Raw genomic sequence first — 19,325 nt, forward strand, 5'->3', positions numbered from 1 at the left:
TTGGAAAAAAATGTAAAAGCTTAAACAAATAGAAGTTATGGAAAACCATCTTTTATAAGTTTAGTAAGTGCTATAGGAACTAGGGCTGTCAGAATGATTAAAAAATCATCTCATCGCGATCGTTTGACCTCATTGCAATGATTTTAGATCACCGCAATGATTGCACATCTCTCTAAAAAACACAAGGGGGAGTTCCAGCGCCTGTATAAACGAGACCGTTTTTAGATTACTTTTAAATATGTAAACCTTGCAAAAGATTTAATTTAAATAATCACAACAATATGTGAAAATTATTTCATAAACAAAGAAAAAAAATGTATGAGAATTAAATGTCAAAGCAATAAAATACACAATTAATCGCCATAATCGACACAATTTATTAGGCAATTAACAGTCACCCAAATTTCATAAATGTGACAGCCCTAATAGGAGCAAAGAAAGATTTGTCTTGCGGTTACTCTATTGTGTATGTGTGTGTGGTTAGCAAAAAAGAGGCCGGTTGATCTCTGTTGTAATGAATTGTGATTTTATTGACAGGACCTGTCCACTCTGCAATGCGAGGTGTGCATCCTGGTGTTCTCATTGACGGACAGGCGCACTTTTCACAGGATCGCCCAGCTCCGCCTTCTGTTGAGGGAGACATTGCCGCACACCCCCATTATTCTGGTGGGCAACAAGAGCGACCTTGTGCGGTCCCGAGAGATCACCGTAGAAGGTAAGGCTGTTTTTTAACAACACATCATATAATTCAACTAGATTTGCGGGTCAGGATTTAAAGAGCTCCTATGGTCTGATTCACTATTTAACATTTCCTTTGGTGTGTGGGTGTGTGTTAGTGCATGTACCTTTTGCATATCGTTAACATACCCCAGAGTAAACAATGACGCAAGTTATCGTTTTCAACGTAAATCTCTTTTTTTACTACAACAAACACACGGATTGTAGGCAACAGTTTACCTCCTGGGATTGGTGATGTTGCAACATGATCTCACGAAGTTCCGTGGTATAGTCACGGAATATTTTGCGCAGTTTTCCGTGGCCGTACTACGGACTTTCTTTTCGGTGTCATTGTCACGGATTGGTTACTCAACTGCTTTTTCCTATTTTCAAACCATTGTTGCTTCGGTTTAGGGTTAGATTTGTTTTTTGCATTAGGATGTCACTTTAAATATTGGTTTATACAATTTTTTTCTGATTTATTATTTTATATTTTCTGATTTTTAAACCATTGTCACCTGGCATTAGGGTATAGACGATGATAAGAAAATAAGCCAAAACAACTGAGTAACCACTCTGTGACAATGACTTGGAAAAGAAAGTTTCGGAGATCTGTGACAATGCCACAGAAAAATTTGCTAAATATTCCATGACTATACCACGGAAATTTGTGAGATCAGGTTGGATGTAGACAATACCGACATTATCATAATTCCTCCCGTTTGGACTCTCAGCCTGTAAGTTAACTCCTGTTAGCATTGCAATGTGAGCGAATATTTCAAACATGGAAAGGAGCGTCACATTTCCGGCTGATGTCAGAGGTATTCAGGCCAATCACGATGTACAGATTAGCTTGCCAATCTGGGACACAGCACTTTTCAAATCGACGAGTTTTGTACAAAATCAGTGCGTTTTAGGAAGACAGTGTAGCTACAAAAATGTACGGTATGTGGAAAATAATGTGTTTTTTTAACCATAAACCAAGCAAACACATTGTATTATACCAAATAATACACAAAATAACCTTGTTTTTAGCAATGAAATAGGTGCACTTTAAATAGCAATGCTTACAGAAAAAACAGTGTTACAGTTTTAGGTCAAACCCAGATACAGAGAGATACAGATGCAACAACGGGGGCATAGATCTTAAAAGGACCTTTATCTGGGCCTTGAATGTCCTCGGGTCCACCATAATGTACGCATGTGATTAGTCTTAACCTCAGATGTCACCTCCACAGACCATTGACTGAACATGTGATGCATAAGGCACAAAATTGAACCCTAACCCTAAGTCTCCAAGTGATTGGTTAAATACTGCAGGAAGAAACATTCAGTCAAAGATGAAAAAAAACCTTCTTATAATCTAAAAAAAAATTCAAGGCAAAGACTTTTTTTTGAAACCGAAAGGTTCTTTGGATCTGAAAGGTATCTACAAAACTAAATTTAAATGAAGTCTATTTTGTTTAACTAAAACACTGTAAACTAAAACACTGTAAAAACTAAAAACACTGTAAAAAGTATGTACATATCCCATAATTCAACAGGTATTCAATTCACACAATGTCCCTGTGGTCCACCTCTGTCTTTCATACTGGTGAGTCATCCATATTCAGCCTTGCCATGGTGACTCAGTGTTTGTCTAAATGTTTTTATCTCCATCTGGCCTTATTTATGTAAGGACTTCGTGGATTCCTATTAAGAAACGATCACTCGGCTTATGGACGTGTGCTGGTGCTGCTAGGAGACGTACGTTCATGGACATATTGTCCTTTTAGAGGCTGATACAAGAACAGAATGGAGATTCTCCTGGCTGATGTTTTCTCAGCAGGGCAGACGCATTTTCGTCTCTGTGACTCTAATTTAGCAAATGAATTCTCATTTGCAAGGCAGATTTAATTAGATCAAAACTTGAAATTAAAGCAATTCTCTGCAGAACTTCAATCTGCCAAGCTTTATTAAACGTGCGTTAAAATTAAATGTGACCATGTCTGTGAAATCCAGGCGAAAGTTTCATGATCTAATTATGAGATTTGTAGCATCAAAGTTTGATTTCACTTTAATTTCAATCCTTACTCGGTCAATATTAAAGATATCGATATCACTTTACAATAAGGTTGTATACTTATTACCTAACATTAATTTACAATTAACCAGATTTATCCTGGCATTTATTAATCCTCTTTAATGTTTGTTAAAGGTGCAATGTGGGATATTTAGAAAAATATCTTGACAGAAATGCAGTATAATATACATAACTATATTATCAGAGGTGTATAAATACCTTACATAATGAGTTTTTTATTACCTTTAGAATGAGCCGTTTTAATCTACATACACATCTGGGTCCCCGTACATGGAAGTCACCATCATGTTTCTACAGTAACCTTAAATGGAGAAACTGCTCTACAGAGCGCATTTTGTCCCTACGTTGTCTCAGACGGCGACATGTTTGTCCTGTGGCATAGACCCTTTTACTGTTTGTACACAATGATGACGTGGCAGCGTATGCGCACGCAGTTTGGCAACAGAAGTATGGCAAGAATCAGCAGTGAAGCAACACAGACAGAGAAAGTTATTTTAAAAAGTTGACTTATCAACTTTTTCAACACAGCTACCAAATGCGTGTACTATAGTGGAGTGGATAGAAGACGTTAGCAGATGGCCAAAAATAAAGCGGCCAGATACATATACGTATATTAGTATATTATATTACTGCAAACAGACACACAAACACAACAACCAGACATTTTGATGCTGGGAAACCGTTTTGATAAACACGTTTGAACTACTTGGGAACAACACCACTTCCATTCCCAAAATCCGCGCGCAGGCTATTTGATCACGTGGGCTGTAAAAGGGTCTATACCGTAGCTTCTCTTTTGCGTCTCGAAAATTAAGGTTGGTTGCAATTCAAAATCTTACCACTAGATGTCGCTTAAAACCCAGACTTGTCCTTTAATGCCAATACAATTAGTCATGTTAGTTCATGGTGCGTTAAAGGGACACTCCACTTTTTTTGAAAATTGCTCATTTTCCAGCTCTTCCAGAGTTAAACATTTGATTTTTACCATTTTGGAATCTATTCAGCTGATCTCCAGGTTAGGCGGTACCACTTTTAGCATAGCTTAGCATAATCCATTGAATCTGATTAGACCATTAGCATCGTGCTAAAAAATAACCAAAGAGTTTCGATATTTTTCCTATTTAAAACTTGACTCTTTTTTTTAGTTACATCGTGTACTAAGACAGACTGAAAATTAAAATTTGCGATTTTCTAGGCAGATATGGTTAGGAATAATTACAATTACTGAAATTTAAATAAGTTCGTTACTCGCGTTACTCTATTTTGTAAAAAAATAGACAAGACATATCTGACGTCGCAGGACCGTGGTTGGCAGCGCAATGAATCATTACACTTCATGAACATGAAAAATCTAAACGGGACAACATACCTTTGTTTAAAAAGGTCTCATGTTTGTAAATTATCTTCGCCAAGCAATCCCAGTATGACATCAACTTGCATTTGTAGTCCACAAAAGTAATCAATCTGAGAAATGTTCATATTCTTAGATGTTTACATCGGCTTCATGGAAGAGAACAATCCGCGATTGTTGTTTCCACTAAAATATTCACACTGCGCTGTACACCCGTGTTAAAACTCCATAGTATATGTGAGCTCGCTTTTAGTTTTAGTTTCAGTCTCTCCGTATCCGAAAAAAACAATCCACTTGCTCTGTGTTCGTCCGACAAAACAATCCACGCAGCCTACTCCATTTTCTGATTAAATATCTTTCAAGGCGCTCAGAAGTTTGCGAAGAGACCTGAAATGAGACGGTCTAACCTTCGGAGGACCTATAATTTGCCTCACCTGCTGCACGTGCACCACGCCTGTCAGCAGGAGACAGCGGAGACGTTTCTAACTTATTAAAATAAATATGAAATCAGAAAAATGATAATTTATTTTAGAAAATATGAAGTTGACACAATTGTCTCCAAATTTTTAAATAGACACTACAGAATTTTAACACATTATATATTTTTGTAAACATGCAGAATATAAGTTTACATATTAAGATAATTTCTAACAAAAATATTCAAAGGTTGAATCTAAAGCAAAATAGGCTCCTACAGTATGTGATATATTTGAGTCTTACGTGTAAAATAGCCCATCCATATCATTTTACTGTTTGACTGTTCAGTACTGTTCATATTTACATTTAAAAAGCAGACATAAAAGTAACTTAAAAGTTACTTTTCTTAGTAACTAATTACTTTTGATATACAGTAACTGGTAGAGTAATTCAGTTACTTTTAAAAGAAGTAACTAGTAACTGTAACTAATTACAAATTTTCAGTAACTTGCCCAACACTGGATATTACACACTGCCCGAAAATAGTCCCCTGCTATTGGAATTATTATTTTTTTCGCTGCTATTGAAAGTAACCAAGGAAATTCTTTTTGGGCAGTGCGTAATATCACTACACCTGCTGCAGTCATGTTACAGCAGCAAAGTTCTTGATTATTACGCCAGTTTGAGAGTATAGTTCCTAACCATATCTGCTTAGAAAATCATAACTTTTGATTTTCCGTCGGTCTTAGTACACGATATAACTACAGAAGAATCAAGTTTTAAATAGGAACAATATAGAATCTCTTTGGTTATTTTTTAGCTTGATGCTAATGGTCTAATCAGATTAAATGGATTATGTTAAACTATTCTAAAAGTAGTATCGCCAGACCCGGAGATCAACTGAATGGATTCCAAAACGTTAAAAATCAAATGTTTAATTCTAGGGGAGCTGGAAAATTAGCATATGGAGTATCCCTCCACTTTACACATTTAGATTTTAAAAGTGTATTAGTAAATGGTAAAAAACATGAACTAAGATTAGTAAATGCTGTAGAAGTATTGTTAGCTAAAGCATTATCTAAATTTTAACAAATACAATCTTATTGTAGTTTTACCAAGAATTTACAGACATTGCGGATGATTTTTATTTAGAAAACAGTAAATCACAAAAAATGCTTAATTTTTTTTTTTAAAGGGGACATATCATGAAAATCTGACTTTTCAATGTTTAAAGGCTCTCTAAGCGAATAATGTGGGACGTCACCTCCTGTTGATGTTTGAACTGTTTTCAAACAAACGGAGCATAGCTAACGCCTCCCCCTCCCTCTCCCGTTCCGTGCTTTCATGAACGCGCCCAACCCCCACCCCCAAATCCTTCTTGTGGTTTATTGGGGGGAACACTTTGTTATGTTTTGTTGTTGTAGGTTTGGCCACTATGTTGATATTGCCGTTTGTCGAGCCTGAGCTGTCTACAGAGATCGCGTTTTTTTACAGTTTGATCAGCGAACAGGCAGCAAGCAGATAGTGAGGAGATGTTTGCTGTATGTAACAAAAAATGTTTTATGGTCTAAAACACGTCAATTCGCTTAGAGCACCTTTAATTAATGTTTGCATGTATCAACCTAGAAAATGTGTAAAAGAACAACCCAGTTAATTAGTTTGGGTAAACAACTCTGGGGACACCAAAGATTAATTTGACATATTTAAAAAGTCTTGTGAAATGTCCCCTTTAAATACTCCCCACTCACTTGCGTGTTTGTCCTCATTGTTGGCATGCCTGGGACATCTCGGTATGTTGCTCTATTATCCGTCACCCACAATGTGATGGTGTTACTATCTTTATGTGTTATGCATGCGGATGCTGCTACACAAACGATAATATATTCTCTTCTTCACACCTTTCTTTCTCTAATTCTCTCTTTCGTCTGCGTGGTGCAGTGAAGACCCCGTGCCATGTGTTTGAAGGGGTGTGATAAGGAGAGGGGGCAGTAAGGCTTAGTGTGTTGTAATCATTAAGGAAAAGGCATGTGGGTGCTTTTATGTATTAGAGCTGATAACATGGTGGTTTTGGGGGAGGACATCATCATACATGCTCTCTTCCTTTAAGGCTACATGAGCTGAGTCAATCTATGAAAAAACTTATTTTAATTGAGGACATTTAGGTATGCCGCTTCTTTCATATTCATATGGTTAAATTAACCACATTTTCTTCATTTGTTCCTAAAAATCTGGTAAATGATTTGACCTTTATGGATGATTTAATATGCTTTCCAAAATACTCTTGTGTTGGAAGGGCAGATGGGTATCCAGGCACAGCTGCGCTCAGCAGATTTTTTCCGCCGGGTGCTTCAGTTTGTGTGGTCATCGATATGGAAATGTTACCCATCAATCTGTTTGTATCATACATTCTGCCCCACACAAGAACACACAAATCCACATCACTGTTTACTCAGTCTATGTAGATAGGTCTGATTTACATTCTGTGTTTGCGAGTCAGCTATTCGATACGGACATTTAGGCATTAGATAAACAGGCACGCATGCAAGCTGTGCAAAGCTTCGAATGCATAAACACTGCGAGGTCACACGAGCCGAACCGGTGAAGCAGAGACGCCCAGACTAATGCTGCGAGAAGATGAGTCTAGAGCCATAAACAGAATTTACAGCTTTCAGGAGGCTTGGATTGTAACATTACACGCCACATACATAAAAATGCCGTCCACTTCAGTTTAATGGTATCACTCTTTAATAGAGGTTATATTTGGCATTCATTTTATTTTTACCCTACAGTGTAATGTTAGTCAGGGTCAAGTGTAAGTTTATTGTCATATGCATATAGATTTGCAATTTGCATATGCAATTTGTACATTAAAATGCTTGATGTGAGGCTTGGGCAAGCGTGATGTGTTTAGAAATGGGGGGAGCTCAGGGGCATCATAGTCGCAACCTGCTGGCCGAGAGACTCAAACTGGTGACCTTTGGGTTACACGTACTGTCAACAATGTAAATAGCTTTTTCTACAAAAGCAGTCGTAAGTTTGTTTTTATGACCTTTTTCCGTTAACTGTCTGAATTTTGAGGTAAACATGCTTTTTGATGCTGCTCTTTGAAAATGGCAATTGTTACGAGGTTGGCAAACCCCCTTTTTATGAGAAATAAAAACAAGAAATAAAAATAAGATGAGGGCTTACTATTCACTGTGAAATAAAAAGGTACAAAACTGTACCTTTCTGTTGCTTAGTGGTACCCTAATGTTCTGTTTTGTACAAAACATAATACAGTGTTGTACCTTTTGGGTACATTACTGTACTTTAATGATCTATTGTGTACCTTTAAATGTACAGAAAGATTTTACATTTAACTGGTTCAAAATTGGTCCTTAAACCTCGTAAGACCCAAGCTTTGGTTTGTCTGTTTTTCAGATTTCTACCAGCTATTTTGGGGTTAGGAAGAACCAATAAATGTAATAACTAAATGTTTTTCTTTAAACATGAAGCAGTGTATTTGTCCACGTTTGTGTACAACAGGTTGAAGTTACACAGAATTAAGTGTTATGGTGCACACAATAAAAAAAATTTTGTCCATGTATGTGGACATCCAGGTCTGAGGAGGTTAAAGGTACACAATAGGTCCTTAAGGTATAATATTGTACCCCAAAAGGTACAACATTTTAATAAAAAGGAAACTGTGACAGAAAGGGTACAGTTTTAAACCTTTATTTCTGACAGTACGTGTGCATGCAACCAAATAATCAGTTTGTAATCAGATTGATGGCTCAATCGTAGATCACAGATTGGACTACACCACCCCTATCAATACAATCGAAATTTGCATCCGATCTTATTGATTAAGGTGTTTACATGAAGGCTTTCCAATATGACTGAGGTCGATCGGATGCAAATTTCGATCGTATTGATAGGGGTGGTGTAGTCGGATCTGTGATCCGATCATCGGGAGAAAGGTACGCATTTAATCGATGTATATCATGCACTGTAAGTCATTTTGAATAAAGCATCTGCCAAATGCATAAAAGTACATGTAAAAGAACTATTGTGCTTAAGTTCACGTCTTATGTTTACCTTTTATTTACGTATCGCATGATTCTTGTCACAGAAACACGCAATGTATTATTGTAATGGGGTCACACGCTGTACATTTTGCAGTGTTAATGTAGCCTGGTTAAAACCAGACCATTCTCAGTAGTAACTGCACCAATGGACGTCTCTCAAATGCCTTTGTGTCCAATTGGATAGACCTAAAACCAATCACAGCGATGAAGGAGATGACATATGCAAAGTTATATCAGACTTTTGCCTGATCCAGTCGGTAAGACAGCGATAACATCTAAGACATGAAGGCTTTGAGTGTTGTTCTTTGCTCAGGTTTTAACCAAAAGGAAAAGTTTAAATAGCTTAAAACAGACGCGATAGAGTGATGTTTCACAGTGGCATCTATCTTTGTAATGTACAAAATCTGTTGCGCTGTCGTCATCGTGTAAAGCCCGCCCTGACGTTTCTGATTGGTGCCGCGATTTCTCGGCATTAGAAATGGGCTTGAATGGCCTCTTTGCCAGACTACTTGCAGAGCAAATCTTAATTTGCCGGAAGTTGTTTGGGTTTTCCCAGCCTAACATTAATGTGTACTTTCAGAGAATTACATAAAGCACTAAAATAACATTGTGCATGTACCTATATCTTAAAAATTCTTAAGAACAACTTTCTACAACTCCGCTTTGAATATCCAGAGATAAAGTGTGAACTCGACAAGAGATGCTGTCCACAGCGTGGCATTGCCAAGTCCTCTGCTTTTTTTTAAGGGTGTTTTTTACATATAGTTCATTTTAAAAGAACCAAACCCAGTTCACTAAAAGTGAACCAGAAAAGGAGCTGAATGTGACCTCAGTCCTTTTGGTGTTCACAATATAGTTGACTCAAAAGAGGACCCTGTTCTTTTTTTGGTCCTCTTCAGAACTGAAGTGATCTCAGACCTTTTCTTGTTCACATCACAACTTCATAAGAACTCAGATCCCAGCTTTCTGTGCAGCAGTTGATTTTGATACAATGTCCAAACGACACGCAAAGCGGACCGGGACCTCATTGATTTCACAAATCAAAAAGAAATCGAACCACAAAAGAACCCAAAAGCGAACCGTACTCGGACCACCTCCTGACGTGGTCTGAGTTCGGTTCACTTCTGGGTCCTTTTAGAGGGGTCTGAGATCACTTGGTTTGTTCACATATACACCCTGAACTGATCTGAGAGCGTTTGGAGGGCTCAAACGAACTAGGTGTGAAAACACCCAAGTTTACATTTCCACCAGGATTTCGTTGATTAGTTATTGGTATTTGGGTTGTGAATGTTTTGGTTGGGATGCTTTTGCGATAGTTTTGATATGCAAATCTGGCAGCCCTGGCTGTGCGCTTGCCCAGATGTTCGGTTCGGTTTACATAGAATTTACATGTAAATGAACATTTAAATCAGATTGCAATGTTTAGGGTGCAGTTAACAGTTAACTTAACCCAAACCATTTAAGTAAACTGGTTGCATTAGGCCATTTAAGTTTTAAAACACATAAATTAAAGTACTGTGAACTTGAGTCATGTGCAATTATGCACTTATATTTAAGTAGTGTGAACTTAAATATAAGTGCATTACTGCATATGACTCAATTTGTTTAAGTTCACAGTACTCAAATGTATGCGTTTTAAAACGAATGCAACCGGTTTACTTAAATGGTTTGAGTTGAGTTAACTTTTAAGTTTTACACTGTGTAAACTGTATTGTCGTAGCCTTCAATCGGACTAAATTCAGTCGGATTGACTAAAATTTGTGCATGTAAACATAGCTACTGTTGAATATGGCACTGGCCTGTCTTTTAAATGCCTTTATGTATACATTATGTTCCCAAAGCCATTTACTGTAGTACTGAAAATGTTTCGCAAGCAACATGAATGTACACTACCGGTCAAAAGTTTGGAATCACTTCTTCTTTACCGTATTTTTTGGTCTATAAGCCGCATTTTTTTCATATCTTGGCTGGTCCTGCGTCTTATAGTCAGGTGCTCCTTGTGAGTCAGTATTAATTAATTTTGACATTTATGAGGCAAGAGACCAAGAGACAACATTACATTCTACAGCCATGAGAGTCCGCCATATACTGCTTCTGTATTTATGTAATTCAATGGATTTAGTAATGTGGAATGACAAGTATGCGAACTTCACACTAGTTGGCTTGTTCTGTTAATTTGACCTATTCAACCTATACAGACATCTATTCAGCCCGCTGTTTTGTATAGTTGAATAACTTGCCTTTTCAGATTAAATGTCTGTTCTTTGGCTTGGATGGATTTTGTGAAATAATTTTCTAAATGACCACGACGTATAGTCCACTGTGACTGTACGTGACTTATATATATTATTTCGTCTTAAAGGAACAGTATGTAGGATTGTGGCCAAAACTGGTACTGCAATCACAAAACATGTGGCTAAAACTGGTACTGCAATCACACAACTGGTGGCCAATGCACAACATGATAACATAAACATCAGTTGAGGGCTGCAACTCCACTTTTTAAATGACAATATCCTGACCGGACCACTGTTGTGAGTGATATAAGTATTTGAAATGAAAATGATTTCTTAATGTCTAGTGACATATCAGGGCCATTTTATGATTAATCAATATACATTTTTTACATACTGTTCCTTTAATAATGCATTTTTGAATGATGCGGCTTATCTGGTGCGGCTTATAGTCTGAAAATGGTATTCCACATCACAAAAAATAGCAAGCCTATCAAAACTTTGGTGTGGCCCAATGTAACTGTGAAAAATTATGTTGTGACTAAAAGTATCCAAAATAAATCTAAATTCTGTTATATTTGTTTATCTGTAAGTGTAGTCACGCTATCCCTATAATTTGCAAAGTCTTACTTGTTGCATTTTATAAAGGAGCTCTTTGACGTTTCACCCTGAGATGAATTTTATGGAGTATTAATGGTCAAGTCATTTAAAAAAAAACAAATTGTCTAATGAAAGAAATTAATGTTTGGCAAGTACAAAAGTTATATTTAGCATTTAAACACCTATAGAATATTTTTTTAAAGATGGTAAACATTTCTGTCAACTTTGACCATTTGTGTATGTACAGCTACTTGGTAAAGAATGGCGTTAACAGCACAATAGGTCATGGGTTAACACACAGTGCAAAACAAGGTATCCAACTTTATCACTTACGATAAAAGTGCCTGCCAAATGCATACACTGTAAATGTTAAATGTACTGTAAATGTCAATAAAACTACATGTTGCATGCAAAAACATATTTGCAGATAAGACATCTGCTGCTAGATGGATGGTCTAGCTATGACATCTGTCAGTAGGGGTTAACTAGACCATGCAAACCAGGTTAATGCATTGTGAGTTCTGAAAAGCAATTTTTTAAAGTAAACATTCTTATGATATGACCTCAGTTGTCATAAGTGTTTTATTTTTACCCACGTTTTCTTTCTGTCCTCCTCCAATCTGAAATGTATTCCTCCTCTCAGGTCATGTCGCATGTTGTTAAGTGATCCAGTTTCATACAGCCTGTTCATACAGTACACACTACCAAATAGACACCCACCCACACATAACAAGCATTTGTCTTTATTTCTTCCCTGTCCCCCCTCAGTGCTCTATTAAGTCCCACTTCGCTAATCTATGTTGATATGACAAGAGATTGTCAAACTCCATCTTTGCTGGTATCACTCAACCTCTCTCTGTCTCTCTCTCTTTCTCTCTCACAAACAGAGGCACATTCTAGTGCAATCCATTTTGGATGCCTCTATCTGGAACTCTCCGTCTCGCTTGACCATCACACTAATGAACTGCTGGAGGCGGCTGTGAGAGCGGCTCGGGGCCACAGCCTGGGTCCCGGGTGGACAGAGGGGTCCCCCACGGCGGCTCGTAGACAGAGTTTGACCAGCAGGGCCAAGCGCTTCCTGTCCGGGCTGGTTCCACGCTCCCACCTCGGCCGAGAAAGGGATGTGGCCAGGGACAGAGACCTCAGCCGACACCGAGGAAGCAGAATGCTCAGGCAGAAATCACGTTCCTGTCACGACCTCAGTGCTCTGATGTAACAGAAAACATCTGCGGGAGCAAAGGCGCTCGATCGACAGGAAATAAGAGTTTGAGAGAGATAAAAATATGTGATAAATGGAGAGAGGGCAGAGGAGCAGAGAAATGATTAAACCGAACTGCATGTGTGATTGACAGGACCACTACGAAGAGGAGGTGGTCCCTTGGTGACATAACCTAAACTAGTATGTGTGAAATTAGTTGTTTATACCAGTCCGTAAGTCATCGAATGTGAGAGCGGTGCAGTGTAAAAACATTAATACGACAAAACCTTTAAGGATTTAGTTGTCTGATAAACAGACAGACAGACATAATTACAGCAATGATTCGCAGTATGAGGATGCTGAGACCTGCTGACTGCGGCAGGCTATTAAAGATGATAAAGTAGCTCCTGTAGTTCCCTGTCGAGAAGCATGCAGACACAGCAAGCGTACAGGACGGTAGTAAAAGTTCTGTTCTGCACAGAATAAGTTACTGTAATTACTGCATGTTGTCTTTTTTAACTTGTCTAAACTTATTTCCTTAACTTCTACTGTAGAAGTAGAACCAGATACAGTATCCAAACCAGACATGACGTGTCGAATCTTAAGTATTTTGCTTCTGTCCCTGCTAAGAATGGGAATCAAAATGAACATCTGAACTATGAATGTGGAAAACTACGTATTTTCAGGATCAGCTAATATGTTTTAAGGACACCCTGTCATAATTAGGCTGGTTTAGGTCTGATCGAACCAAGTGATCGACGGCATGAATGAAACCTGTGACAGATTTCTTCTTTCAGAAAAAACTGGTTTTAATATACAATGTTTATTGATACAGAGCTGCTCAATAACTGCAGGTATACATTTGGTGTCCAAAGTCATTATTTTTTAGTTGGCTTTCAAATAGTTATATTAATATGGTGCTCATTGTTGTCATGTATCAGATGTTACATGGCATAACAATATCATATTTCCCCCAAAAAGTGTCTCCATATAGCTTAAAAAAAATCATGATTATCTGTTGTTTGAATTAGTGTCAACTCTGTTAATGTCAAACTCTGTTACCAAGGTAGAGTAACAGTGTTGACAGTCGTGTGTGTGCGTGCGTGCGTGTGTGTGTGTGTTTGTGAGACTGTCAGCTCTGTTACATATTGTCAGCACTGTTTCTCTAGATTGGTAACAGAGTTACCAAAAAATCATGATTTCCAACTATTTGTTTAAGACACTTTTTACAGAAAATATATTGTTATGGTCTGTACAATGTGGTCTACAATGAACACCAAATAATTAAAACAATTTAAAATAAAACCATTTGAAAAAAGAATGACTACTAGACACCAAATGTGACCCTGGACCACAAAACCATAAGTCACAGGTATATTTCGAGTTTGGTTCCAAAACGCAATAAATCAATTTTGACTAATTTGGGTAAAATGTGTTTACTATACCAAGAATGTGATAAGATGAAAACCACTATTTTCTGTTACAAACTTTCACATAGCATCTTAGGTTATAAAAAAATTCTAATCCATAATTTGATTTTCAAAGATTTATTATAAAAACTGATTCTTTTTTCCACAAAATGCAATACATGACAATGATGATCCATGAAAAGTTTGTTTTTCAAAATGCTATAAATCAATTTAATCAATATATAAATGTGCATTCGTCTTTGCCATGTTATATTCATTTAGTTGACTAGTGGTATACACTGACTAAAAAAAAGAAAAACATTAATGACATTAATCAAAACACTTACTTTGTCACATTAAGAACACTGTCATTGCTGCTGTTATACTTGGGACGTCATCGCTAAACTTTTTGACGGGGATTAGCTGTAAAATGTTTTGGTCCTGCACGATTTTCGTTGACTTCAAGTAAAATAATGTAAAGTTTTTCATAAGATCCCCTGGGGTCAATGTGTTAGCATGACAGAAGCTTGATGCTGTCGGGAGAACAAGCAACAGCCGACATTTTTCAATCTCCCGAGTGTCTCTCGCGTAAATTCTTCGATTTTGATGGCTTACGTTTCTTTCCCGTCACAGAAAACCACCACAGGTTTATCAATGCCATCAAAAGTATAATTTTTTTTTTGTTTGTTAGTTGATCACGAAGTACAAAGTAGATGAGGAAAACTAGGATTCTGTGTATTTAATAACGTGCCGCCATTGTTGTTTACAATGCGTTGAATGGTGCGCTGTGATTTGTGGAGCGGATTTATTGCATTCTGCAGAAAAGGAGGAGTGGCGTTTATCGCGTTTTGGGAAAAAAGGGAGAAAAGATGACAGAATAACACAACGGATATTAGAATTTACTTTTTAATACTGACCTGATACAATACTGATTTTGGCGATAACTCATTTAAAAAGAAGTTGTTTATCGCGTTTTGGAACCAAACTCTTAATTTGTAGCAATAGCCAACAATACATTGTATGGATCAAAATTTTCTAATTTTTTATGCCAAAAGTCATTATGATATTAAGATTTTGGAAATTATATCTTATATTATATATAGTTGTATCTCGGCCAAATATTGTCCTATCCTAATAAATAATACAGTATTGTTCAAAATAATAGCAGTACAATGTGACCAACCAGAACAATCAAGGTCTCCAGTACATTCTGTTATTGCCACATGGCAAACAAGCCACCAGTAGGCTCAGCAGATCCTCAGAAAACAAACGAGACCCAGCATTCATGATATGCACGCTCTTAAGGCTGTGCAATTGGGCAATTAGTTGAAAGGGGTGTGTTCAAAAAAATAGCAGTGTCTACCTTTGACTGTACAAACTCAAAACTATTTTGTACAAACATTTTTTTTCTGGGATTTAGCAATCCTGTGAATCACTAAACTAATATTTAGTTGTATGCCCACAGTTTTTTAAAACTGCTTGACATCTGTGTGGCATGGAGTCAACCAACTTGTGGCACCTCTCAGCTGTTATTCCACTCCATGATTCTTTAACAACATTCCACAATTCATTCACATTTCTTGGTTTTCCTTCAGAAACAGCATTTTTGATATCACCCCACAAGTTCTCAATTGGATTAAGGTCTGGAGATTGGGCTGGCCACTCCATAACATTAATTTTGTTGGTTTGGAACCAAGACTTTGTCCGTTTACTAGTGTGTTTTGGGTCATTGTCTTGTTGAAACAACCATTTCAAGGGCATGTCCTCTTCAGCATAGGGCAACATGACCTCTTCAAGTATTTTAACATATGCAAACTGATCCATGATCCCTGGTATGCGATAAATAGGCCCAACAGCATAGTAGGAGAAACATGCCCATATCATGATGCTTGCACCTCCATGCTTCACTGTCTTCACTGTGTACTGTGGCTTGAATTCAGAGTTTGGGGGTCGTCTCACAAACTGCCTGTGGCCCTTGGACCCAAAAAGAACAATTTTACTCTCATCAGTCCACAAAATGTTCCTCCATTTCTCTTTAGGCCAGTTGATGTGTTCTTTGGCAAATTGTAACCTCTTCTGCACATGCCTTTTTTTAACAGAGGGACTTTAGGGGGGATTCTTGAAAATAGATTAGCTTCACACAGACGTCTTCTAACTGTCACAGTACTTACAGGTAACTCCAGACTGTCTTTGATCATCCTGGAGGTGATCATTGGCTGAGCCTTTGCCATTCTGGTTATTCTTCTATCCATTTTGATGGTTGTATTCTGTTTTCTTCCACGTCTCTCTGGTTTTGCTCTCCATTTTAAGGCATTGGAGATCATTTTAGCTGAACAGCCTATCATTTTTTGCACCTCTTTATAGGTTTTCCCCTCTCCAATCAACTTTTTAATCAAAGTACGCTGTTCTTCTGAACAATGTCTTGAACGACCCATTTTCCTCAGCTTTCAAATGCATGTTCAACAAGTGTTGGCTTCATCCTTAAATAGGGGCCACCTGATTCACACCTGTTTCTTAACAAAATTGATGACCTCAGTGATTGAATGCCACACTGCTATTTTTTTGAACACACCCCTTTCAACTAATTCAACTAATTGCCCAATTGCACAGCCTTAAGAGCGTGCATATCATGAATGCTGGGTCTCATTTGTTTTCTGAGAATCTACTGAACCTACTGGTAACTTGTTTGCCACGTAGCAATAAAAAAATATACTAAAAACCTTGATTATTCTGGTTAGTCACATTGTACTGCTATTATTTTTAACAATACTGTATATCACTGAAAAGCCTATTTATTATCCTGTCGGATAAATGGGAAAAATACCCTTATTATTGGTTTTGTGGTCCAGGGTCACAAATATGAAAGTGACATGATTTTTAAGTATGGTAAACTATACACAAAATGTAATCACTGCATTTAACCCATCCCATTGAGTAGTGAACACGCACACATTCGTAGCGGTGGGCAGCTATCACTGCAGTTCCCTTGTTTAAAGGGATGGTTCACTTAAGATTGGACATTCTGTCATCATTTGCTCTCTCTCATGTTGTAACAAACACACATACATTTCTTTGTTATGTTGAACACAGGGGAGGATATTTTGAGAAATGTTTGTAACCAAACCGTTCGTGGACCCCATTCCCTTCCATAGTAGGAAAAATTAATACTATGGAGGTAAATGGGGTCCACAAACATTTCTCGGAGTATCTTCCCTTGTGTTCATCAGGACAAAGACATTTATACAGGTTTGTAACAACATGAGAGAGAGTAATTGACAGAATTTTAATTTTTGGGTGAACTGTCCCTTTAAGGGCACATCAGTCGCTATCACCCTTGAGAATCAAACCTGCAACAGAGTTCCAAGCCCCACTCTCTAACAATCATTCCATGAATGCCCCTAATGTACCTGCAATTATATAATCACACGTGTATTGAGCCTCAAGAGAGGATGTGTCTTATAGCAGTCTGTTAAGGGAGACATGTGTCAACCCCGAAATTTGCTTCAAGAATTACAGCATAAATCAGGCTTTGTTTATAAATGGAATTACTTGCTTAATAGTTTACATATGAGGTTCCATAGTGTGAACAATTGATGCTATAAGGCGGCATATGAATAATTAAAAACACTTTAGATACAAACCAAACAAAAACTCCTGGTTGCAATTTATTGACTCATAATTTTTACGAGGGCAATATTCATAGTTGTAAAAGCAACATTTCTAATTGGTTACTGATAAATTCCTCCCTAATGTTTTGGTCAGTCAGGTGTAAAGTCTACATACTCGGTCACATATGGTGAGTCTTATTGAATGGCACATTTATGCACAATTATAAACTGTATGCTAATTAATTGTTTGAAAAGTAATTGGCCATCTGTTGCTGCATAATAATGAATTGCACAACAGTGAATAGTTGTAGTTTTTAGCATTATTTTAACATCATTTTAAACTCTTAATTACTCACTCATGATTCAATTTTACAAATGCAGTGGTTATTTAATGAGAAAGAAAGCAATGTTAGGCAATTGGTGCTGGCAGACTGGTCTACAGAGAGAGCTTTGCCAAAATCGAGTTGGCTCAGAGGACTCAAATTACTGTTTAACTAATTCAACACCTCATTCTAATGAAAGCAAGCCATGTTCACACAAGCATGCCATTTACAACTGAATCAACTTGACTTTTATTTTGCCTTTATGCATACGGGTTGATTGTAATAATATAAAGTATTTGATTTGGCTGCATGCAGTAGCTAACAATAAGATCTGAAAATGCACTTTTAATAAATATAATGCCGTACAGGATTGCGTTTCTGGTAAACTTTACTCACTTTCCTAGAAGACTTGTCACAAAATACAAATGTTAGGACAAGCAATACTGAGAATAGCCCATTTTGTCATTATTGTCTTGAAGGGACATTTCACTTTTTTGAAGGTGTGCTCATTTTCCAGCTCCCCTGGAGTTGAACGTGTGATTTTGGCCGTTTTGGAGTCCATTCGGCTGATCTCCGGGTCTGGCGCTGGCGCTTTTGGCGTGGCTTGGCGCGGGCCGTTGAATCTGATTGGACCATTGGCAACAAAAAAGGAACCAAGGAGTTTTGATATTTTTTCCTATTTAAAGCTTGACTCCTCTGTGGTTGCATCGTGTACAGGGACCGACAGAAAATTACAAGTTGCGATTGATATTACGCACTGCCCAAAAATAGTCCTCTTGGTACCTTTCAATGGCAGGGGACTATTTTCGGGCACTGCGTAATACGCCTCCTGCAGCCATGTTACATCAGCAAAGTCCTTGATTTTTACGCCAGAATGAGAGTATAGTTCCTAACCATATCTGCCTAGAAAATCCCAACTTTTGATTTTCTGTCGGTCTTGGTGCACAGTGTGGCTGCGGAGGAGTCAAGTTTTAAATAGGAAAATACTGAAACGTTTTGGTTGTTTTTTAGCACGATGCTAATGGTCTGGTCGGATTCAGTGGATTGTGCTGAGCTACGCTGGGGGTGCTGGCGCCAGACCGGAGATCGGCTGAATGGATTCCAGAACGGTGGGAATCGGGTGTTTGACTCTGGGGGAGCTGGAGAATGAGCATATTTTCAAGGGGAGTGGAGTGTCCCTTTAAAGCATGTAACGTCTTTTCCCCCATAACATATTTATTTATTAATTTGTGATTTTTCTCAATAGGACACATTTCTGAGCGAGCAAACTTGATGGTCCTGGAACAACATTCTTTTCAACCAATCCGGTTTTAGGGTT

General features: G+C 37.7%; 1 protein-coding gene across 1 annotated transcript in view; it reads left to right on the top strand.

Annotated features, from left to right (window-relative positions):
- Window positions 1-13,497, top strand: part of rem2 (RAS (RAD and GEM)-like GTP binding 2) — a 34,857-nt gene extending 21,360 nt beyond the window's left edge. Inside the window, exons 4-5 of the mRNA XM_055203111.2 lie at window positions 538-715; window positions 12,357-13,497. Coding sequence (XP_055059086.1) covers window positions 538-715; window positions 12,357-12,685 — 507 coding nt within the window. The 3' untranslated portion in view covers window positions 12,686-13,497. The remainder of the gene's footprint in view (window positions 1-537; window positions 716-12,356) is intronic.
- Window positions 13,498-19,325: the final 5,828 nt, after the last annotated feature.

The sequence above is a fragment of the Misgurnus anguillicaudatus genome, chromosome 2, assembly GCF_027580225.2.
Source record: "Misgurnus anguillicaudatus chromosome 2, ASM2758022v2, whole genome shotgun sequence".
In the NCBI taxonomy this organism is placed as follows: Eukaryota; Metazoa; Chordata; class Actinopteri; order Cypriniformes; family Cobitidae; genus Misgurnus; species Misgurnus anguillicaudatus.